This window comes from Parasteatoda tepidariorum, chromosome 8 (assembly GCF_982258835.1).
Source record: "Parasteatoda tepidariorum strain Cologne lab strain chromosome 8, Ptep-v5.0, whole genome shotgun sequence".
Taxonomy (NCBI): Eukaryota; Metazoa; Arthropoda; class Arachnida; order Araneae; family Theridiidae; genus Parasteatoda; species Parasteatoda tepidariorum.
In genome coordinates this window covers 17,566,533-17,591,159 of record NC_141762.1, presented here as the reverse complement: position 1 = coordinate 17,591,159, position 24,627 = coordinate 17,566,533, and the positions used below count along the sequence as shown (strand labels likewise).

The window sequence follows — 24,627 nt, the reverse complement described above, 5'->3', positions numbered from 1 at the left end:
CATCCGTTTCATCCTTGCTATCAACATCACTACTAGTAAGAATATTTGGTTTGAATCTAGAACGTTTTTTTTTTCAATATTAGTAGCGTGGAAAGCTTCTTTCCTCTTTTCCTGTCGCTTTGCAGAAAAAAAAAATCTCTGACATCGCTAGATATTGTCATTTTCCATCTTATTTCTTCTTCGAAATGGGCCTTGAAAAATAAGTTCAAATTTTTTTTTTTATAATTATTGTTGCAACACAAGAGCAACAAATAACCTTTTCGCTAGACATTATTTTTTTAAAAAAGAAAAAATCTTTTTAGGCATGAAATTTTCCACATAAGTGCAAAAAATAAAAAACGCTCTATTCTCGCAAGAAAACACAAAAAGCAAATTACTGCGCTAGCGATAAAGGCCGAAGTTGGCAAATGTCCCAAAAATAGCTTAATAAAGGGGAAAAAATTTCTCCCCTTTTATATCCAGTTACTGTTTGTGTTGGACACGGACTAGGGAGATTAACGGAGGATCACGAGTGCTTTCCCCTTCTACGGTACGCTAGAAAAACAATTATTTAAAAACAATTCTGTAAGAAAATAATTTTGCAGAACCATTATTGCTTCTGCCGAAATTTTCTGTTTCTGTCGAAATTATTTTTTTGTAAAACAGTTTCTGTTTCTGCAGAATCTTTTTTGAGAACTTTTGTTTTTGCCAAACCCAAAAATTTTATTTCCCAAATAAGAAAATCTTTCTGCAAGAACTCAGTCCCTTTCTGCGACAATGTCGCTGTGTCGCCGTGTTTCTGCCACGGGGGGCATGATAATGTGGATAGATATCATTTTCTTCTTTATAAATAGCAGAAGAAGGAAATTCGAACTCTGTATATCAAATTACTTTGTTTCTCCTTGATACGTTTAATCCATCCTAAAAGAGAGCCTTTATTGTTCAAATATCTTATTTTAAAATATTTTGTTTCATTTATTAATAGTTAAATTTTCTGAAAATGAATTTTAATATCTGGAGGAAGAAGTAGTGAATTTATTTTTTAAATAGGGATCTAGAAATTTGAAGGCCCTGGGTCCAAAGAGCCCATTATTTCCAAAGTCTAGCGGAATCACTGTGTGTCAATATTACTTGATAATTAATCTATCTTAATTGGTCTGGTATTAAAATAAGTCTGATGAACAAATATTGTAAAGTCATTTACAGAAGTTTCTTGATTAAAAAAATTTTTTGCACCCTAATTAAAAGTTTTTTATTTGTTTCTTTTTAGGATATATTTATTAACTTGGAATGTTGTCAGTCGACCACCAATTGAGGATCTAAGAAATGTTTTGGGACTTGAAGAACCAGTAGATGTTTCCAATCTTCCAGATTTCTTTGGACTTGGGTATTGCATTTTAATTTCTTCACATTATCTTTTCCAATCTTTAGTGTGTATTAATTCCTTGTTTTTAAATTAATTGGTATTCATTATTGAAATTAAAGTTTACTTCTTTAAATGAATATCATTAATTTTGCAACAGGATCATTTTATAGTTTCTTCTATCAGTGTGTGAACAGTTAGGATTTCTGGGCATATTTTGTTACAAATAGTTTTGTTTACTATTACTATGATGATGATAGTATTACTATGTTGATGATAGTTTTAAAAGACTACTATTATTTGTCTGTTCAATATGCCTTAATTTACTTTTTTTTTTTCTTTTAAATGTGTATAAATAATGTTTTTTTAATTATTGAGCTGTTAGGAAATATTTTGCAATGCTTTTACTTAATTCTAACTTGTATTAAACTAGTAGAATAGTACTAATTGTTTATCGAAAATATAATACGTACTACATTAATTCTTCACTTTATCATATTTTAAATTATCTTATTTTTAGTTTTTAGAAACAGAGTTATGTTTTATCAAAAAAAAAAAAAAAATTAACGAATAAATAAAAAAAATTATAAAGCTTTTACTTCTAATATCAACAACTTAATTAGTTTGTAATTATTTCTACAAAGATTTCAGTTTAAAACATTATAATCCGGAATTGTTTCTTTAAAAGTGCAATTATTTATTGTATGTTATTTAAAATTAATTTACCTCTCTGACTTCTTTTAGCCTTCAAGAAGTAAGCTGCAAGCCTCAAGATATGATTGCAGAGATTATTGTTGAAGATCCCTGGATGATTGGTTTTAGAGAAATATTACATAAGTGGGACTATGTTAAGGTACTATTAGTATTTGTTATTCAAATATTAATAAGGCTAATGCATTTACAAGGCTGTTAAGACTGAATAATTAATATTTTTTCAATGTTAGCTAACTATTTTTTTTTATTTGTGTTTATAATTAGGTTTTTATCTATTTTTTAATTTGTAAGAGAAAAATATTTTGAATCTGCATGTTGAAGAAAAATTGCCCTACATATTTTGTATAGTTTTAGTTTTTTAAGAGTGATACTTTTTTGGTAAAACAGCAAAAATTAGATATTGAAAAATTTAAAAACAAAATTAAATATTAATTTTATTATTATATGAAGAGTAGTGTTTTCCTTAACTTAAAATGGTCTACCTTTTCCATAGTCTAAAAGTTTGCTTTATTGTGTTCTAGAGGGTAGGGTAGGATTTTAAATGTATACAATTATATGTATGGCATCAGAAAAAGACTTTTCTGAGTAATCATTTGTTTTATATGCTTCAATTAGTATTATATCAAAATCATTTTAAAAATAAGCAAATGTGAATGCTGTATTTATATTTTGAACCTTTAAAATAAAAGATTTTTTATGGAATTTGTTTATATTTTTAGCATTGTATTCATAAGTTAATTAATCTTGTTCAAACTCAACATGATTCTTTTGACAGGTATGTTTTAAATATTTTTAATTTTTTCGAAAAAGGGATTGCATATAAAGTTATATTGCTAAAAAGGATATATTGTCTTGTTTTTTTTTTTTTGTTGTTTTTTTTTTTTGGCATGATTTGTTAACTCTAAGCAGCAAATGTTATAAAAAAATTTGTTACTTATTTCCCTCTTAATTTACTTTTTGTAATTATATGAAGTAATTTGTAATACGTTGTAGTTTGTACTACCTTTAATGATATGTTTATATGCAAACACTTATATTTTATGTTTATTCTTTCTTTTTCAGTTGAAACAGATTCGTCTTTTGGGAATTTCATTGTATCTTTTTAGCAAACGAGAGCATATAACACATATAAGAGGTTTACAGACTAATTACACAAGGACAGGTTTAATGGGGATGTGGGTAAGAAACTTTGTTTTCTTCATTCTTTGCACATAAAAATTTATATTTTATGTGAAATTTTTAAAATCATTATCAATCAGTTATTGATAGCATGCTTTATTCACACTTTCTAAAATAATGCTGTAATAAATACAGATATAATTTATGAAAAATCTTATATAAGAATTGAGAAAAGTTTTTTTTATTTTTTTATTCTGTTCCTCTTATACCATACCAATAAGTAATATTTCAGTTTACATTAATATCAACATAGGATTGTAGTTTATGCTTATGCAGTGTGATCTGTACAATTCTGCTAATCTCATCATTAAAGAGTGCAATTTTTCTATCAAAAAAAGACTAATGTAGATGTAAGGGCACTCATGAATTGTTGAGAAATTATATGCTGCATAAATCTATTTCAGTAACCATTTGACTTGTGGTTAATATTCCACTTTTTGTTCTATTTTCTGTCATTTCTTCTACCTTCTTTCCTTCAAAGTCAGTTCAAAGTTCTTTCCTTCTTTCCGACAGATTTAAATGCCAAATTTTTAAATGTCCTTGTTTGAAATAACTAATTAAAAATGCACATGCTAATATGTATTTCTTTTTAACTAGTTGAATAGGTAATCTTTATTGTTGACAAGGAAACATCTTTACTGTTTTTCAAATGTCCTTATTCCTATGTTGAGAAGATGCAATACACATTCTTATGAAATTGAACTTTTTTTTTAAATAAATTTAATATTTTAAAGAAAGATTAAAAATTTTATTTTGAGATTTTGTCTGTGTGAAACTATAGAGACAGATTTATTTTCACAAGTAAGGCCAAAGTATTTTATTATAGAATTTTATTGATATTTTTTTTTTCTTTGATTAAATTTTTTTTAATGTTATTCCACTGCCACAATTTTTTGCCCCATTATTATTTTTTTTTTTAACTTTGCAGATTAAACATTATTTGCTTTTTGAAAATTATATTTTATGTGTTTTAAATATTCATTACTCTTTAGGGCAATAAAGGTGGTGTCAGTATTAGATTTTCAATTCATGGTTGTTCTATTTGCATTGTTAATTGCCATTTAGCTGCTCATGATACAGAACTCAAGCAAAGAATCATTGTAAGTAAAATAACCTTTATTTCCTCTACTTAAATGAAGTTATTTCGTATTTTCAAAACATATTATAACTATAACAATTCTCTACTTGTATTATATATATTTGTTACTTTTTCTTCTCCTTGAAGTTTTTTTATTTGTTCTAAAATGATGATAAATTTATGTTTTCCCATTTTGTAATTGATTTTAAACTTCTTGATAGGACTTAGCTCAAAGTCAGTTTAAATAAAAAAATTTAAAGGTGATATCAAAGTAGAAACTCAGCAATTATATTTAAATTTCTTTACCGTAAAATACTGATTAAGCCCCCATCCAAATTTCTGCCGAGTGGGGAATAAACAATGGCTAGGTGATAGTAAGTGGAGATGTTACTCAGTTTAATTAAGTATAAAACAAATGAAAGTGAAATTAAATAATTAGAATAAACAAATTGTATTTTAAACAAATTTCACCTTTATTCTTTTTCAAATTATTACTAGTGCATTATCAAAAGAAATTAGTGAGAAAGTAAAAATTATTTTGTATAGAATGAACTCAAAACAAAACGTTTAATTTAAAAACACTTATTCACAACCATTTCCTGCATGTCCAGCGTTTTAAAAAATGCTTAATGGTGATTGTTTTGGATTTATATTTTTTAAATGTTTTTTCTGGGGCTTGTAATAAGTACTTGATTTTCTCTTTTTTAAAATGGGATTTGTTTTTCTTTGTTGTGTCGATTAACGTCATAAATTAGGAAAAAGCATGTATTTTACGCATTTTTCTTCAATATTTAGCGAAAACTAGTTATTTCATTATGAATATGTGAAGTCATTAAAAATGTTTTTGCATTTATTGATTTTATATATATAAATGAAGAAAAATGTATATGAATAAGGAAACTCAAAAAGAATTCAACTGTCCGAACTGTCTGTTATTTATGTCCGAAATAGCGAGAAAATTATGAATCAGGATGTTCGATTTTAAAATCACATTAACACATGTCGAAATATTTTAATTTGAAATCGTGCCAATATGAATCGCAATGGTGAATTTTAAAATCGGGTGAATTGGAATGGCTATGTGTAACTTTTAAATCATGCAAACCAATCTCTGATATTAAAATCGTATAAATATGATTTATACTCCTTTTAGGAAAATGGAGATAGCAATTAAAGATCTGAAGAAATTCTAGCTGCAATGTACTTACTTTAATTGAATTCAAAAATAGATTTTTTTTTCAACTATTTGCTATCCTCTAAAAAAAACGTATTTTGTGTTAAACTCATGTTTCTGACAGCATTGACTGTTGAAATTTAGAGAGAAAAAGCCGGTTAACAAATAAAAATGCCCATTCAGTGTGGAATACATAAAGTGGTATTGTTGTGGATGAACAGCAAACTTTTTCTAAATAAATAGTCCGAAGAAACTGAAGTGGAAAGGATATTACTTGATTATAAAAAGTTTATTTGCTTCAAAAATATGTCTGTATTTTTGAAGCAGAAAAATATATTTCCTGATAAAACAAAAATATTTTTTCTATTTATGTATTTTTTTGAAACTATTGAAGTTTTTAATCAAGTAATAACAAACCTTCATGTTTATTTTTGCTTTCTTTTCTCGTTAGACAGGATGTAAAACTGTTGTTGGTGATGCGTTCTGTTGGTTAATTAGTCATATCCTATGTTTTCCTTAAATTTAAGGAATATTCAGATTTTTTAGTCGCATCTGCTTAAATTAACATTATTATTTATCTGCAAATATTTATTTATTACTTATTTAACTCTATTTTTCTGTTATAGTATTTATTATTCTCTGCCCACATTGTGCTTTTAATTCTGCTTACATTTTTTTTTTAAAAAGCAGTGTTTCTTTTATAAATTATTCTGTGATATTATTTTAATTATGCAACATTTTATGATAAGTTTGTTTAAAAGGATGTATAACTTACTGTTTAACATTATTAAACATAAATGAGTTATATTTATTTGTAACAGTCTTATGTAAAACAATGTTAATTCAATATATACAATTAAAATAACAAACAAAAAAGTGTAAATCATTATTGGGAATTAAGTTTTAGAGAAAGAAATATAGCGAGTTTTTAACATAACCAAAAATTAAATAAGAATGTCAAAAAAAAAGTTGTATATGAAGTTACATTTGTAACTGAACAAAGTTATTGATTTTAAATTTTATCTAAAGCAAGTGGGAAGCTAAATCTGTATTAATACAATACAAAAATAATAAGATCTTATAAGTGAATAATTTTCAACTTTGATATAACGATTTGTGAATCATTAGGAAATAATGTTTTCTTGGTAAATCATGAACAAAGTGAGCAGAGGGTAAAATTTCAAAAATCTCTAATTTGATTTTTTTTTAAAAGAAAGGCTTTTTATTATTTAGGTTTGCATTGTTTCAGTTACAACAATGCTTGAAAATTATGCTGAGGATTTTTTTTTCCTTTAAAGCACTATTATTTATGTGTAGGCACTATGTCAAATAAAGTGCTTTCTAAAAACTTTTTTTCATTTTAGTTTTTTTTTTCTCCTTACAAATTACTCTTTTTTATTCTCTCTGTGGCAATATCAAGTAGAACTTTTAGATTTGTCATTAATGAATAAATGAAGTCACACTATTGAATCAAAACTGTTTGTTCAACAACAGTTGTATTTTTAGACCTGTTTTTTTTTGTTGTTTTGTTTGCAGCTCAGAATTTGTTAAACGTACCCATTTTGTTTTATGATCTATTTTTATTATTTGTTTATAAGGGTTTATATTTATTATTTTTATGTATATATAGTTTTATATTTAGTTTTTTATTAAATTTATCTTTCCTTCTAGGATTATAATACCATTTTAGATAGTCAAAAATTTGTAGACTCCCTCACAGAGAATATTATCACTCATGAGTAAGTTAATACAGCAGTTTGTTTCTAAACAGGAAGATTTTTAAAATCAAATTTCGATTTTTGTGTTTTTATATAATTTTGCTTTTCAGCTACGCCTTTTGGATCGGAGATTTAAACTTTCGTCTTGACGACTATACTCAAGAAGAAATAGTTCATTTAATTGAAAAAAAGTCACTTAGTCCACTACTTATAAAGGATCAAGTAAACTGTTTTATATTTTCTACATAAAAAAATTGAATTGCAAGTTTATTTGTAAAGCAATGATTTTTTTTATTTAGTGTGCATTTTCATTAAATTATTTCAATGACAAGTTAACATTTTCTACAATGTAAGCAATTGTATGACTATTTACTTTACTACTTTGTTTTATATAGTATATCCTTGAGCTGTGATGGCTCAGGGGATAGAGCGTGCACCTTCCGATGAGGTGAACCGACTTGCACCTACCACAGTGTTGACGTAACATATCATCAGTGGTAGGCGGATCATGGGTTCGAGTTCCCTTGCCCTCAGGCTAACCGTGGAAGGTTTTCGTAGTTTACCTCTCCATGTAACTCAAATGTGGGTTAGTTCCATCAAAAAGTCCTCCACGAAAGCAAGTTTCCCCCAATACTTGATCCAGGAATTCTCTAGTCTTTTAGATTCGGTACAAAATTACAAGGCTACATAGTTGAACATTGGTAGCCGTAAACCCTATATTGAGTTGGCTGTTCAACAAGGGTTATAAAATAAAATAAAATATAGTATATCCTTATTTCTGAAATACTTTAAAGGGAATTATTATGTAATACTACTTTTATATGATATAACTTCTATATAGTTTGATATAGTAGTCATGTATCTCAAAAGGCTTTCCTGTAAAAAGGAAATAGGTGAAAAAATTTTTGAAGAGCATAAGTTTTTTTAGTTTAATTTATGTTTTCAAATTTTTTTAAAAAATAGATTTAAATTTAAAATTTTTTGTGCCGTTACATTTTTTTTTTAAATGTTCATTCACATGAGGTGACATTTGTTAATGTTTTTATTCTGAGACTTCTCTTTTATGAATGTAACCTATACATTTGCCAACAACTGTTGGAAAATTGGTTCATTTGTGGTTAAACCAAAGTTGAGTTTATCTGATTAATGAATTACATTTAAATGAATTCACAAGCATACTCTATTCATTTTCTAATGTTCAATTGAAACTTGAACTCTTATTTTACTTCAATTTATTTAATAATATTTAACTTTTTTATTTGATGATGAAACTAATGTTTTCTCTGTATATAAATTTATACATTTAAGGAATAAAAAGATGTAATTTAATAAAAACAGGAAATTGCATTTATTGTATTTAAAATTAAAGAAACCAATTGCAATTTTTGAATTAACAACAGCAATTTCAAAGTAAAGAAATTTGCTTTTAACAATTTCTAATTAGCTGAATGCCATTCTGAAAATTATGTATTTTTGCTTTGTAAACTATTTAGTTTCTTAAACACTTCAATTTTGCTTTTCTACTGTTATTAACTTTTATCTTTTATTTTGCAGCTTCGTAAAGTAATGAAACTTGGGCAAGCTTTTTCAGAATTTAATGAAAGTCCTCCATCATTTAGTCCTACCTTTAAATATACCATAGGTGAAGACACATATGATTTATCGTGAGTACTTTTTTTTAAAATATTAATTCAAAACATATTGCTTTTTTTAAGAAACAATTCAGAAAGTGGTATAATTATTATCATTTGCCTTATCACTTAAATATAAAATCTCAAATAGGAACAATTGTTACGAAGCTTAAATGAAATGAGACCAGCAAGGGCTGAATAGCTGAAAAAGGATTCATATGCCTCTGTACATTTCAGCCTTATATTTTTCGTTGACTTTTATCCGACATATAAAATCTTGAGCTTAGGTTTAACAGGAAAAAAAAAAACAAAAAAACTATCAATCTTAGGCATGAGCAGATTCATATTAAAAATCCTGGAGAATATTAACAATATTTTTAGTGCAAGGTGACATGTTTTGTGACTACACTGTCCTAAAAATGTTTGATTTTTTTTTTAAATTAATATACATTTTTTAAAAAAAAATTACTGTCATAACCACATTTTGTGTTAGTACCTTATGCAAAAATTACTTGAATGACCTATTATATATTTGAATAACAAAATATACAGTTGAATAACAAAATATACAGTTGAATATACAGTTTAAATATACAGTTGAACCTCTTTATTACAAATCTCTTAATCTCAAAAACTTCTACATCTCAAAAATTTTAAAAATCCCTACATTTACTGTCTAAAATCTATGTATTTTTCATGTTTATAGCTTAAAAAAAATTTCAAAACCTCCGTTTCTCGAATTTCTAATAATGGAGCATAAATGCTCAAACAACATAACTTTCTTTATCAGTAAAACTCACAGACAGAGATGAATTTCATGAACCCACAAGAAGTAGGAATGAACAGGTTGGGGGTGTTTCTTGGAATTTAAACACGCATAACTAGCTATGAGGGCTTCGCCGCTCTTTCCTTACAAGAATTATCGAAACAAAGAAGGTTGCACATTGAAAAATTATTTTGAGTGTTAAATATATGTTAAAATAATGTTATTTAAATAGATGTATGTGGTATAAATTATTTACAGAAATGCCTGTATTTTTCTACTAAAAACAATTAAAGCACTATAAATAGAATTTCTTAATCAAATTTAATTTTTTAAAGTACCTATATAACTTGGAACCTCTTTATCTCAAATTTTTCACCTTTCCCGTGAGTTTCGAGCTAAACAGGTCCAACTGTACTAAACTTTGGTCTGAAATAAAAAATATATATTTGAAGTTTTTGACAAGACATGTTATCTGGAAAAAGGTGATTGGCATAAACATATTAACTGCAGAAACCATTATGTTGATTTTGTTTATAATTCATACTTGTAGAAGTAGACTTGGACCTGCAGATATGATGCTTATTTTTCTTTTCTAATGTAAACGTGCTATCTGATAAAATGATCAGGGGCAGTCGGTAATGGCGTTGCTCACTACACTGGAGAAGGCCGGGGGTCATGAGTTTGATCCTGGATACCAACTAAACAACCTGTGTGACACAGCAATACAGCAAGCTGCACATTAAATCTGTCTTGGCTGTAAGTTCTATCATTGGATGCAGTGTTTAAATTTGACGAAAGCGGTACAAGCTCAGGCTCCGTCCATATTGTCTGACCAGGGTCAAAATTACGTGGCTTTCCTGCCATGGTTGTTAGAAGATCGAGCTCAGAAAAACGGAATTAAATGCTTGGTCATGGTTGGGTGGTATGTGTGATAAAGTGTACATAAGTATTTAAAAAGTGTTGAACTGCACTAGAAATTCTTTTAAAGTCTCAATTAAATCATATACTCTTTCTTGTTTTTATAGTATCTAAGTATTCGGTTTGGTATCTTCTCTCGATTTTTGATTCTCTAGAGCCTGCAAATCTGTAATTGCCAAAATATAAATGGCTTGTAGTATTATAATAATATTCTATTAAATTTTAATATTCTTAATATTAATGTTCTTTAAATTATAAAATTTTGATACTATCTTGAACTCAACTGAATGCTTAATTTCTTTTTCTTATTGTTCACAACCAAATTATTTCTTAAAAGGTAACTTCTTATGATTTAAATGAGTAATAAAATGTTTCTTGAATAATAAATGTTGAACTCTTTTTTAGTAAACGGAAGCCAGCTTGGACAGATAGAATATTGTTTAGATTTACTCCAGATGCTTATGAAAGTGCCACACTTAGTTTAAAGCAACTGCATTATGATTCACATCAAAATTACATGCAGAGTGATCACAAACCTGTCTCATCCAGCTTCAATATCAAGGTATGCATATACAATGCTTGATTGATTGGTTTTGCTTTTTTGAGTTATTGATTATTTATTCATGTTTGCATGTGTTCAAATCTCTTTTATAACTAGCTGTTCTGTACTAGTCTTTATTTCTTTAGTCAATTGTTGGCGAACTATTATTTTCATTGCTCGTTGTGTATTTAAAATAATTTTCTCTATAAAACAAGAAAAAGTAACTTATCACAACGTCAAACTACAACAAAAGTTAACTTCTATCTGCTATATATTACCAAGCATCAAATAAATTTTCACATATTACATGAACTTCTGTCAGTTGCTGTAATATAATTCTTTTTCGGAAAATCATCTTGGTTTAGTGAAATATATCATTCAAAAATTGGGGAGGATTATGTAAATTTTCAGGCATATAATTGAATAAATGTCAAATAATAACTTAAATTACAATATTCAACCATATAAATTCCGAATTTTAAATTATGTTTAATTTACATTTTATTGATAAATAAAATGTGATGTACTAAGAGTATTTGTGTTGTTTCAAATGTGATGTAACTTGTGAAACCAAATTAAGTTATATATGCATTAGCTCAAAACTGTATTGTGCTTTATATTAGTTAATTTTAAAATTCTTCTTTAAAAAATATCTATAATGCATACATCAGCATTAGGAAACAACAATCTTACTATGCATTTATTTGCAATCATTATAACTGTTTATATCTTATATAATTATCCGTTATCTTATATAATTTTTCAGATTTCAAATTGTTGTAAATAATGTTTGCTTTAAATCTAGAAAACTAATTTCTAAAATGTTCAAAAAAATTGAATGAAATATTTATCTATACTTAAGCATTAGAGAACAACAATACAATTCTAAAATCTACATTTTTTTGATCATTATAATTGTTTATTTTGTTGACATAGCTGCCAACTCTACTGGATTTTCCAGTAGACTACTGGATTTTGCCAGTTTCTCCTGGTCTACTGGTTTAATTAAATTCTCCTGGTTTTTGTACATTTTAGAAAATTCCCTAAGATTGAGTAAATTTCCTTAAAGAATCGCTATTGAAATAGAATTTTTGAATATTTAAATAAGTATTAATAATACATAATGAAGCGATCCTCATTTATAAAAATCATTTCAAAACTTTATTGTTATAAAATGTTCAGTTTATTTTCATTCAGAGCTCTCTTTTCAAATTAATTAAAAAATATCTTAACTTTCTTTGATGAGTTAAATGCCTATTAATATTCAAAATTATGAGTAAACACAATAATTTCAAGTATGTTTCATGTCAATCAAACGTGGAAAATATTGCAGTCTCTCTATTTTGAATACTATAAAGAGCCCTTAAGTTTCCCATGTGTAAAATATTTAGTACAATATGCAACAATTATCATGAAATTTATATTATTTCGTAAAATCTACTGGATTTTTTCCTATCCATGTTGGCAGCTATGTGTTAAAATTTAATTTCATTACGCACAAGGAATTGATTTTAAAGAATTGTTTTTTCACAGGTTTTCTCTAAACCAGCTGAAAAACGAGTAACATTCTTACCCATAAATGATTGGAAAGTTCATGCAGACAGTATAGCATGGTATACCTTTAGTGAAGGATCTGAACCAAGTATATGGGATTGGATTGGTCTTTACAGGGTATCTATTTATTTAAAATTATTTACACTTTTTATAATCAGGGTGTGTAGCGTTTTAAAAAGTGCTTAAAGGTGCATATTTTGTTTTTTAAAAACCCTTAAAGGTGCTTTTTTCGTTGGGTGTTTTTAAAAAGTGCTTAATTTTCTTTCTTTCTTTTTTTTTTTTTTTTTTTTTTTTTTTTTTTTTTTTTTTTTTTCAAAATTAGATTTTTCCTTTACCATGTTGATTTTTGCTATGAATTGTGCAAAAAGACGCAGTTCGTATTGTTCTATTCAACATTTTCACAATTAATTCAAACCCAATCAATCTACTTCGGCGTATTGTCAGTCTGTAGCATATGAAAACGCCATTCGTTTTTCAAAGTTAAAAATTTAATGATTTTGACAATTGTCAAAAGCAATGCCAAAGGTTTTTTTTTTCTCGACATGACGGTTAAAACAAGATAAAACCATCAATTATCAAAAACTTACCAACCTTGCATGATTATGATATTTTTTTAAAGTGCTTAAAAATATTTTTTGAGTGCTTAAAAGGTGCTTATTTTTTGTTGAATATTTTGGCTACGCACCCTGATAATGCTTTCACTCAGTTTTCTCAGTTTCTTATTTGCCTGGTAGCAGATACACTCCAGGTTGCAATGAGATTCCAGATTGCAAAGAGTACTGCAGATTATTTTTCATCTAAGCTTTATTTTTATTTTTAAAACAGATATTAGCAAATTGGGAGAAATTGCTGAGTTTCTTTCTAACAAAAATTATAAAACAGAATTAAGAGAACACTGTAAAAAATAAAAAGTAAAAAAGACATCTCTGATCTTCTTGCTAGCAAAAATTGTAAAGCTGAATAGAGGAAAAACTGCAAGGAATAAAAAGTAGAGAAAACATATCCAAGCTTGTTTCTAACGAAAATTATAATGCTAAATTGAGAGAAAGCCGCAACGAATTAAAAGTAGAGAAATCACCTTTAAGTATGTTTCTAACGAAAATTATAAAGCTGATTTGAGAGAAAGCCGCAAGAAGTAAAAGTAGAGAAACGTTTTGAAGCATGTTTCTAACAAAAACTATAAAGCTGAATTGAGGAGGAAAAAAACGCTAAGTATAAAAAGTAGGAAAAACATCTCTGAGCATGTTTCAAACAAACTATGAAGCTGACTTGAGAGAACATGCAAAGAACAAAAAGTAATGATTTTTGCCCATTACTTCAATACAGGTTTAACTGTGTAGGGATTTATCCCATTCTTTTTTATCATTGCATGAAGTTCTACTTAAATTTAAAGAACTTAAAATTTTTAGAGATCTTACAGTTTCAAATTTTGTTTTATGTATGTTAGATTAGAATGAATTTTTACAAGAAAGAATTGTGAGATGAGATTAAAATTTTAGATTAGATTAGAATGAATTGTTAGATTAGATTAAAATGGATGAAATGTTAGATTAGAATGAATTCTTAACAAGAATAATCTCTGACTGAGTTGAGGTTGCTGACAGTAGACAACAGTGTCTGCAGACAATAGAATCTGATTAATATACAGACTGGCTGTATCAATCTGTTTGAATTATTTAAGTATCAGCTGTCTACCTTCAAGAAACAGTATGGACACACACACTTTATAGATGTCAGCTGAACAGATTACAAATAAAATATGATAAATCTTCTCATTTACATAATTTTGATGGTGATTACTAAATGACTTTGATAGTGATTATGAAATGACACTGAGCTGTGGTGGCTCAAGGAATAGAGTGTTCACCTCCCAATAAGGTTAGCCAGGTTCAAATCTCAACGGTGGCTGGTCAATACGATTTCTGCTCCTGACTCGCACCAACCACAGTGCTGGCATGTGACTCTTCGGATAATTAATTTAATTCCGTGAATCAATAATTTATATTGAATTAATAGATTTCCCTCTTAATATAAGCAAATGCTTGTTAGTTCCATCAAAAGGGCAAGTTTGTCCCAATGCTTGATCCAGGGGCCTCTTGTCTTCTGGATTGGGTTCAAAATTACAAGGCTATAGAGAACCACAACAATAGCTGTAAACTCGAAATTAGGTTGACTATTCAACACCAGTTATAAAATGTGAAATAAAATAACATGGTGGTTATAAAATAACTTTACTGACCTATGTCTCCTTGGCAAGCATATCATTAAAGAGAATTGAATAAAAATTTGTTTACAAATTTGCATATGTTGTTAAAAATGATTACCCTCCTCTTGTGATTAAAGTGGCGGTGACAGAATTTTTGCATTTTAAAATAGCGGCGCCTACTTTTTTTATGAAAATGTGATCCTTACTGCAAAAAACTCAAAATGTAATTGAAATGGTTATTCTAACATAAAAGACTTTAGGGAGCTAGAGCGCATCATCGGGATTGAATTTGTATTGTTACCCATACCCAGAAATGTCGTAGCATGACGTTAGGGGTGCTTTCCTATTATGATCTGTTTAGAAGCACACAAAGAAACAATTTATAATAGCGAAATTTCTCTAGCGGCGTATAGCGACATTTCATGGTTCCTGAGCAATTTTAATCCTGATGATGTGCTCTAACTCCCTCAGAAGTTTGTCACACTTTTATGCAGCTCCCTTGTTGTATATGACAAATTTTAAACTTGTACATTCAGACAGAAATGGACTGAAAATGTCATTTTAATAAAAACTGTAGCTTGGAGATAGAAATTTGAGGTTGCAAATTTGAAATCAGCAATGTAAAAACATCCAAGATCTGTTAAAAGATCTCATGCAATAGGAAACAAAAAAAAGTTTCCTCTATCTATTTATTTTTAATGCCTTTAAGGCCTGTTTACACGATCCAAGTTCTTGAATCCAAGAAATTGGAGGAATTTCTCTGTCCAAGAACTTTGATGATATCTAAGTTGTTGAATGTCACTGATTGGTCGGAAGGAAAACTTGCGCATGCGCAATGTTCCTATTCAACATTATAAAATAATACTAATAATTTACTAAATAAATTCAAATAAAATCATAATACAAATAAACTATAACAGATCAATTTGTTTGGACTAAAATATATGAAAATAGACAACAAAATGACATAATACGATGCCTGCTTGTTGGCGTCGCAAAATCTAAGACGCTGATTGATTAAGGGAGAAAAAACTTAGATGGAAAGTAGAACATGCTCTACTATCATCCAAGGACTTGGACCAAGTACTTGGATGATTGTTTACACAATCCAAGCTCAAAGCGAAGCAATCTTCCATCAATATCAATCAATCTTCGTCCAAGAACTTGATTCGTCTGAGCAGGCCTTAGTACTGTATTTTATTCCGTTCTCTTGATGGGTGTTCTTTCCAAAGGGTCATGCTGGCAAAGTTATTTAAATTGTTTTTCTCATTTCTGTGTTTCATTTTTTTTTTAATAGTTGTGAAGTAAAAATAGTTATACCATATTGAAATATTTCTTCGAATTTCAAATGGGTCACATTTTTTCTTAATATTATTAGGCTGATTTTACAAGCATTGATGAACATGTTTGTTACATCTGGGCACCAGTGCGTCCGTCAGGTAGTAGTCCTCTTCTGCCAGAGTCGGTTGAAAAAAAGGATGAAGAAGAATGTTCTGTTGATGGTGCCGTATGTTCTTCTAGTACTTCAAAACAACACCAGGGTCCCTGGTACAAAGTTGTATTTGCTGATCAAACTCTTCTGATACCTGGGCGATATCGGCTCTTTTATATTAGCTCTGACTTTGATGACATTTTGGGGGTTAGTGAACCCTTTGAAGTAAGTTAAAAGACAATTTATGCTTCAATTTATAAGCTTAACAGGACTATTTTCTTTGCACTCACAGCTTTTTTTTTTCCAATCGCTAGCTTACCTCAAGCATTTGTTGTTGTTATTCAGCATTTAATTTGCTTACACAAATTTTTGCTAATTTTTCTTGACTAATATATATATATATATATGTTCAATAATTGCTAATTTATTTTATATATGTATACTGCTAAGTTATAAAAAAATGCTGTAATTACTTTATTTAATTCTGGCTTGTAACTCATGGGAAATTACTTAAGCTTCTTTTAGTATTTAACTTTGTATTTGTGATATTTTCTTTAACATAGTAATGTAATTCTTGTTTATAAACTTTTACTTGGAAGTGTTTTAAGTCTGTGTGCATATAATACGGCTTTTATTTTAATTGAAATTTAAGTATGTGTATTTTGAGTATAAGTTGCTCATTCTAAGATACTGATTTAGTACCAAAAATAAACGTGCCAAGTTTTGAGTGTAATGTTTAAAAGGAGTAATTTAATTTTAAAATGTAACTAAAGAATAGTGTTAAAATGGAATTTATTAACATAATCCTAATTGGATGATCATTATATCCTTGCTATTATTAATGATGTCATCTTGTTTTGATCCATTATGCTTATAATTATACTTAGAAATTGTTATAACTTCTTAGGCTTATTATAATGTTCTTTTTTAATTAAACTCAAATTTTTCTGAATGTGGTTTTATAATAATTTTTAATTTCTATTTAATTTTAAATCACAACCACTCATTATTTTTTGCAGAAAATAAAATGATTTACAAAATGCTTAGGCTCGAAAGAGTTAAAATTTTATAAATATATATTTATCATTAACTTATTTACGATTGCAATTTTTTTTCTTCTTTCAGTGCTATTATTCTATTTTATCATTCGATATATAGTCTTTTATTCTTCAGTTTATTTGGGTTTTTTCTAATTATTTTTTATGAATTTAACACATTGTAATAGTACTCAAAGTTAATTTAAATTGTGTATTCATATTTATAGAGTTTTCGTACAGTTCTTGATGTTGAAATTTAGAGCTTTGTGCAGAGAAGATATTCAGCAGTTATTGAGAGTCATAACTATTGTGCTTAAATAACTTCGCATTCATTAATTTAGCTGTACAATATCTCCCCTAACTTCTATTGCTTTAATTTTGCATGAAACTAAAGCTGGATGAGGCATTTATATTTTAGAAATTTGTAAAATGGTTTATAAAATCATTTTCCATCTATTATATTTTTAAAGTCCTTATGCAACATTATAAAGAAAAATCAATTGTCTTAAATCACCAAACCTGAAATATAAAGATGATAGTTTAAGTTATATAAGAAATTTATTTTAAATTTGTAACCCTTTTTTAAATTATTGAATCTTAAGTTACTTATCTGTAATATAAAATCTTCATAAGAACCTTTTTTTTAAAAAAAATATATACATATGTAAGCTTATTTTAAATTTCTTAATCGGAAAAATAATTTTCTTGTCAGTTATATAATCTTAATTACAAAACTGTTATTAATTGTTAAAACTGGAAAAGTAGATTAATCTATATAAGCAAACCACTTTTAGTTTATAACTCTATTTTAAATCACCATATCTGAAAAAAATGAAAAGAAGTTGCTTATAAGTGATTTAAGCTTTATATTATTTAAATTGTAACTGTAGTTATGTATTTTTAAACTAAATTGAGAAGCATATGTGATGTGACTATTAAAATTAAGATTAATCTTCTTTTTTTAAAAAAAAATAACTTTAAAAAAAATTACCCACTTGCAATGTCTGTTTTTAGGTACCCCTATATCCCATACCACTCCATGTGAATCTTCCATTCTTGAAAGCAGTGTTTAAAGACATTAAATGACGCTACTCGTGTAAGCTCTTCCAATTTTGTGTTCCATTTATCCATTTATGGTGTCAGATCTTTATTTTTATTTTTTATTTTTAAATGCAGATGTGATTTTAAGGAATGAAATTAGGAGTTGAATTTTCTCATAAATATGGTGATGCTATGTTTTCAATAAGAATAGTTTTTTCATTGAAATATTGCTGGATTTTCGGAATAAATGTCTTAGAGTTATTTTGAATAAAGTCTCAATTCTGTGCTGTATCTTCATGGATACCACAAATTTTTTCCTTAATTTGATTTCCACCTTCATTTTGTAACTTGAATGTTAACATTAACTGGAACATCTTAGTCCCTATTTATCATAATTTCAAATTGATGTTGTTCAATGTTTTGATGAACCGTCAATGAGTACTTTTAGCTCTATTATCTGTTTTCATGGTTGTTTAATCAATGCAAAATCAAACTGATTAATTTAATAGAAGTGTCAAGACTCTTGAAGATTATGACTATATTTTTTTTTTCTAATAAACTATGGTCACACATTGAAATATTATGAAAGGTGTATTGGATAAAATAAAACTATGCAGTACCTTATTTGCTAAAACTAAATCAAAAGGAAATATATGTCTTGTATTTTAATAGCCACATCACTTATGAACCCGTAATATAATTTTCATCTGATTAAACCCGTAAATGATCGGTTAAATTTCAAGAAAACGGTCATAAAATGCCTATTTTTTATACACTTATATTATACAAGTATTTGATTAGTGCTGACATCTAGTTTAAAATAAACTATCTACAATTACCTTAAAAATATCCTAGTACTGCCATCTGGTGTGTAAAATGAGAAATAAAATGTTTTCCATGCAAAAGAAATGAATTAGTTTTATTCTTATAGACGCGTTAGTACTGAACACTCCAGCCCGGGAATATCACGGGAGCGAGAAATAGAGGGTGAAACCTCCCTCTCTCATTTTTACGGGAGTGAGAAGGAAGGGGTTAATTGGATATGTCTAAACTTCAAAATCAGTCACTAATTACAAGCTATTTACCAATTATTTATTATATATTGCTCTCTGCAAGTGCTAAGGAATATTTATTTGAAGAAAGTCATAAGGGAAATTAGATAGAAAATTAGGGAATTTTTTTCTCCTTAAAAAATAGGAATGGCCTTTTCACCCTTTTTTTAAATTTTTTTTTTTAAATTCTATCTATTAGTTATATAATTTGTTATTCAATCTACTCATTGACTTAATTCTTATTCTTCGTATTATTATTTATTGTTTCAATTTTAAGCTCACGTTTCAAAAGTATAGTGCAACTTTGATATCTTAAATTTTTGAGTAATTAAAAGAAATTGGGACAGAGTTTCTGAATTTGTGGAGGACCAAATATGACTTGTTATATTCTATCTTATTTCAAAAAGTAATATTATAAAATTGATAGCTGCCAACTTTGCTGGATTTTTCCAGTTTAAGTTACTTCCTCGTGTAATAAAAAATTCTCTAAAACTGGGAAAGTTTCTAAAACGATCCATTCCAAAAGCTAAATAATGTAGTAAACCTAAATTATAGTAATAAATTTGATGTTTTTCTTTTGTTTAAATATTTAAATCTTCTATCGTTCTAGAACAATATTTAAAATAAAAAATATGTTATAATCATTTATAATGTGAGTTAAATGCCTATTACAATACCAAATATTATGTCGCGTGTATATTTTTCTCAAAATATTTTTTCTGAACTATTTTGAAATTATTTAAGGAATATTTTTTCACTTTCTAAAATAAATTAATTACTCATAACTATTCAAAATTATAAAATTAAACTGTAATAAACATTATAAAACATTTTATATTCTTAATCCAAAGTAATGTTAATCATAAATTCAAAATATTGCTGCCAATTTAAATTTATGGTAAGCATGGATATTGACTATTAAAATCTCTGAATCCCATTCTATTTGAAATAATTTAAATACTTAGTAGTTAGCAGGAAACTTATACTATATCATAATATCTACCACATTTTTTGGTGTTACAAATTTGGGAAAAATCACAATTTTTTTGAAAATTCAGATTTTTAAATTAGATGATAGATTTTTTGGAAATGTTTTCCAATTCTGAAAAGAAATGGCCATTAAAATAATATGTTAGCATACCATAAGGAATGACATGTTAGCATACTATAAGGAATGACAATTATGATTTGCTCATTCTTAGCTGCCACAAAGTTATAACATATCTTTTAACTTTTTTTTTTATAAATTGTAAAATTAATGAAATTTAGAAATAAAATAACAGTTTAAAACATAATACTATGTAACCAATCGAAACTGATATTTCACCATGTCAGATATTTATAATAATAAAAGAAAATTCATAAAAGGTATTATTTCAAATGCTTGATATGTATCTATACAATCAAACTCACTTATAATTTGTGGGAAGTGACCTCAATGCTTGATTGTAACAACTAAGTTCATGTAAAAAACAGGTTTGTGAAAAATCATAAAAGTTAATACATGCTTACTAAATTATAAATATAAAATAATTTTTTTTTTCTTTCATTTCTGAATAGTACAAAATTAGTCAGTTAATTTGCTATAAACTGCCTTATTGCCCAAAATTGGCCTGGAAATTATAGTCCAAACTCCAAAAAAGAATATCTCCAAGAAGTGATGAGCTGAACTGAAGGGGTAGAATTATGGAAAAATTTTATAAATCTTAAAATGTTGCTCTCTTAAACCAGGTTTTGCTTGTAAAAGCGAGCCAGCCATGTTCCAAAAAGACTTAACATTGTACCATCCAAAAAAAAAATTTGTATCCCTTAAGAAACGATAAATCCATATTTTTACCATATTTTTGTGTTGATTTTTTAATATAATTTTTAATTTTTCACAAATTATGTCTAAATTTTCACAAAATGGGTACGTCTCAGAAAAACCTAGACAGTCCCCTGGTAGATGTATATATTTTTTAGAGTGGGGAAACTTGTTTAAGTTATCAAAGTTGCATTCAATATTGATTTGGATTATTTTCTGATCGCTAAAAATTTTCATTTATTTATTTCTTTATTTTATTCTGTCATTTATTTTTGCTTATGTAGTATATTTTAAATCCCACTGCTTTTTTTAACAACTTTTAGCATCTAACACATTGCCTAATTTCTCAACAATTTTATTACTTTTGTTCCCATTCTAATTATTTCAACTTCTAACACAGTACAAACCCTCTGTTGAGTCCCATTCTAATGCTGGTGGTGCATTTCATGGTGATGGTCTTTTAGGTGGTGATGTTTACCTTCTAACTTCAGTTGCTATCGCAATGATTGCAATGCTTGTTGTTATGCTTAGTTGTCACAACTTTAGCTTCCTAAATTATTCAGATTTTTGAACAAGACTGACGGAAGAAAATTTCTGAACTGGGAGTTGATTGAAACTCTGACTGCCAACTCGAAGTCTACTGAACATATATCCAAAAAATTTGGTGATGTTAAATGAAACGTTGCAATAAATATTTATGTGTGTAAGAATGCAATTTATTATTATTTTTGTGATTGTATGATATACTCTTATATTTAATGTTAAACAACCATTTGACTTTGCTCAAAACCAAATGCTTGATTTAACAAATTTTATTTTACTTTATATAAATTTTATAAATTGTCTAGTTTTTGCTATTGTGTTTAACTTTTTAACTTAACTTCTCAAACAAAATATACACATAAGCAATAAATATTTTAAGCATTATAGATATAAAAAAAAATGTTTGGCAAAAAAAATTTATGTATTTTTGTTCTTTTAAGTGATTTGGTTTTTGTAATTGTATTTAATATTGTAAATATTAACTTCTCAAACAAAATATATGTTCAATAATGACAAAATTTTCCTTCTTAAATAAAATAAACATACAAATTTTCACCTACTCGCGTTTTTCTGTTGGTCCTTTAAACCAACATTATATATATATTTACTAATCTAGAGGATATTAGAAAGCTATTATGTTCACTTCAATTTCATTATTCAAAAACAAAGCTACATAAACATAAGAGTAGATAAAATTATTTATCCCATTATTAAAAATGTAAACATAATTTAATTAGTCTCGGCTATGTTCTGCTATTTCTAAGATGGATAAGTTGTATCATCCTAATTTAATTTGGTACAATAATTATTTTAGTAGCTAATCTATTTTAGTAACTAATATTGTTATTTGTTTTTTGTTAAAAAGCATATTCTTAATTTATTGTGTCTCTTTTTCTATTAATTCTTCATGTAATTTGTGTATGTACTTTTTCATTTTGATGTATTTTTATTATATACATATCAATTAAATATTCCTCATCTTAAATACATAGAAGATCACATCATGGATATTAGAGATGAGAGAGGTTCAGCCTGGGTCTGCTGCGGGTTTGTTTGCTGAAAGAAGTTTTTAGGTTCTTTTAATACTTTTAATAAACTTTTTTAATACTTTAAAACAAACATTTGGTGCAGTTATTAATTATAAAATTTATTAATTTTGATAAAAGGGTATTAATGACTAATTTTCTTGTTTAGTCAGCATTGGCCTAATAGCGAGACCACAAAATTCTGTCGTTATCCAGCATAATTTTTGGCTCTATGTGATCCTATGTATCTCTGACTTGGGTGGGCTCGGATTAAAATTCTTCAGGCTTGAACCTTCAAAAGGAAGCCCAAACTCATCTCTGATAGATATACATAATTATATATTATTTATTTTTCAGCCAGTTATCATATTACTTCATTTTCATTCTAGACTTCATGAATGACTAATATAAAGACTTAAGGTCCTACTCTTTTTTGTTTATATTTAAAATTATTTACTATTAGAAACTTAAACCTGTTTACTTACTGCACAGTACTTAAATGTACTATATTTGATTTTAACCTTATTTTGAAGCATTCCAATCATTATTTTTGTTTTACTTTATTCATGACAGAATTTTAAAAAAGGTGGAAAAATTTTTGCAACACAATAGTGATAATACTCTTATTTGTAGTGCATAACTTATTGAATAAAATCTTATAATTTAAACGTAATCTTTAGATCATAAAATTGGTTTCATTTTATTGTAATAAAAATTTGTATCAAGGATGTTAATTTTTTCGTTAATATCTTTCTTCATCTGTAGTTACAAAATATTTTAGTTAAGAACAAAACAATATTTATATTAAACAATTTTATTTTTAAATGTGTTTAGTTTTGTTCGTAGTTTCTAAAGCTGTAAAAAAATATAAAATATATTTCATTGTTATGAGAATATTATATCTTTTAATGATTATTTTTGAATAATCAGACATTGTATAATACTACATAATCATAAACACAATTCATTGTAACAGTTTTTAGTACCTGTAACAATAAAATGTGTTAGTACGTTCATTGTAGCAGTTATTGAAAACTCATTTTTAGTACAAAACCTATATTTAACAATGGGTCGGGAGCACTTTTATATTTTTATGAATACATTGTTTTGACTAGAATGTTCACTTACTTGAAATTATTAAACACTTTACTTAAAGTTTTTTTTTTTTTTTCTTATAAAAATAATTCTGTAATGAGAATATTTACATAGTTTTTGAAAGTGAATGTTCGATTCAATAAAAACTTCATAACACTGAATTTGTAACTTCGGTATCAGAACACTGAAATTGTGCAATTTAATTTGTTTTAAAAAATGCATGAATTATTTTCAAATTTTAGTGCAGATCGCATTTTTTGTTGCAGATTTTTTAACCTTTTGTACATTATTCATAACTTGGTGTTATAACTATTTTGATGAGGCTTTGTAATATTAAAATATAACTTTAATTATTTGAAATATATTTCTTGTTTAGATAAACTAAAAGAGTAAAAAAAGCAGTTTTTATCACTTGCATTGTAGATTCTTGTTACCTCTCTCTTTTGTATTGAACTACAATTTTAATTTTTTTAAAGAACACATTAGTTTTTACTTAATAATTTTCTTAAAGAACACATTAAGAAAATTATTAAGTAAAAACTAATGTGTTCTTTAAGAAAATTATTAAGTAAAAACTAAAGAACTCATTAATTTTTGCTTAATAATTTTCTTAAAGAACGCATTAGTTTTTACTTAATAATTTTTTTAAAGAACACATTAGTTTTTACTTAATTATTTTGTTTCATATTTTGTTTTCTTTTTTCTTTCCCCCTAAATTCTTCACAGTTTTTTGCTTATTATAATACTGTGCCAAATGTATATTTAGCATTAGTGCTA

General features: G+C 27.0%; 1 protein-coding gene across 9 annotated transcripts in view; it reads left to right on the top strand.

The window, feature by feature from the left end:
- Nucleotides 1-23,812, top strand: part of LOC107438197 (phosphatidylinositol 4,5-bisphosphate 5-phosphatase A) — a 29,454-nt gene extending 5,642 nt beyond the window's left edge. For 2 of the 9 annotated variants that reach the window (XM_016050418.5, XM_016050416.4), the window contains exons 3-13: nt 1,250-1,366; nt 2,087-2,195; nt 3,119-3,235; nt 4,228-4,335; nt 7,159-7,226; nt 7,316-7,427; nt 8,760-8,869; nt 10,926-11,082; nt 12,595-12,732; nt 16,200-16,478; nt 21,588-22,398. In XM_016050418.5, the coding sequence (XP_015905904.2) occupies nt 1,250-1,366; nt 2,087-2,195; nt 3,119-3,235; nt 4,228-4,335; nt 7,159-7,226; nt 7,316-7,427; nt 8,760-8,869; nt 10,926-11,082; nt 12,595-12,732; nt 16,200-16,478; nt 21,588-21,758 (1,486 nt within the window). In that variant the 3' untranslated portion in view covers nt 21,759-22,398. Of the gene's footprint in view, nt 1-1,249; nt 1,367-2,086; nt 2,196-3,118; nt 3,236-4,227; nt 4,336-7,158; nt 7,227-7,315; nt 7,428-8,759; nt 8,870-10,925; nt 11,083-12,594; nt 12,733-16,199; nt 16,966-17,517; nt 18,278-18,304; nt 18,387-21,587 lie in introns of those variants that run through there. The other 7 variants (XM_016050420.4, XM_016050421.4, XM_087149910.1 and 4 more) reach the window with 7 other exon arrangements.
- The last annotated feature ends 815 nt before the right edge of the window (nt 23,813-24,627 follow it).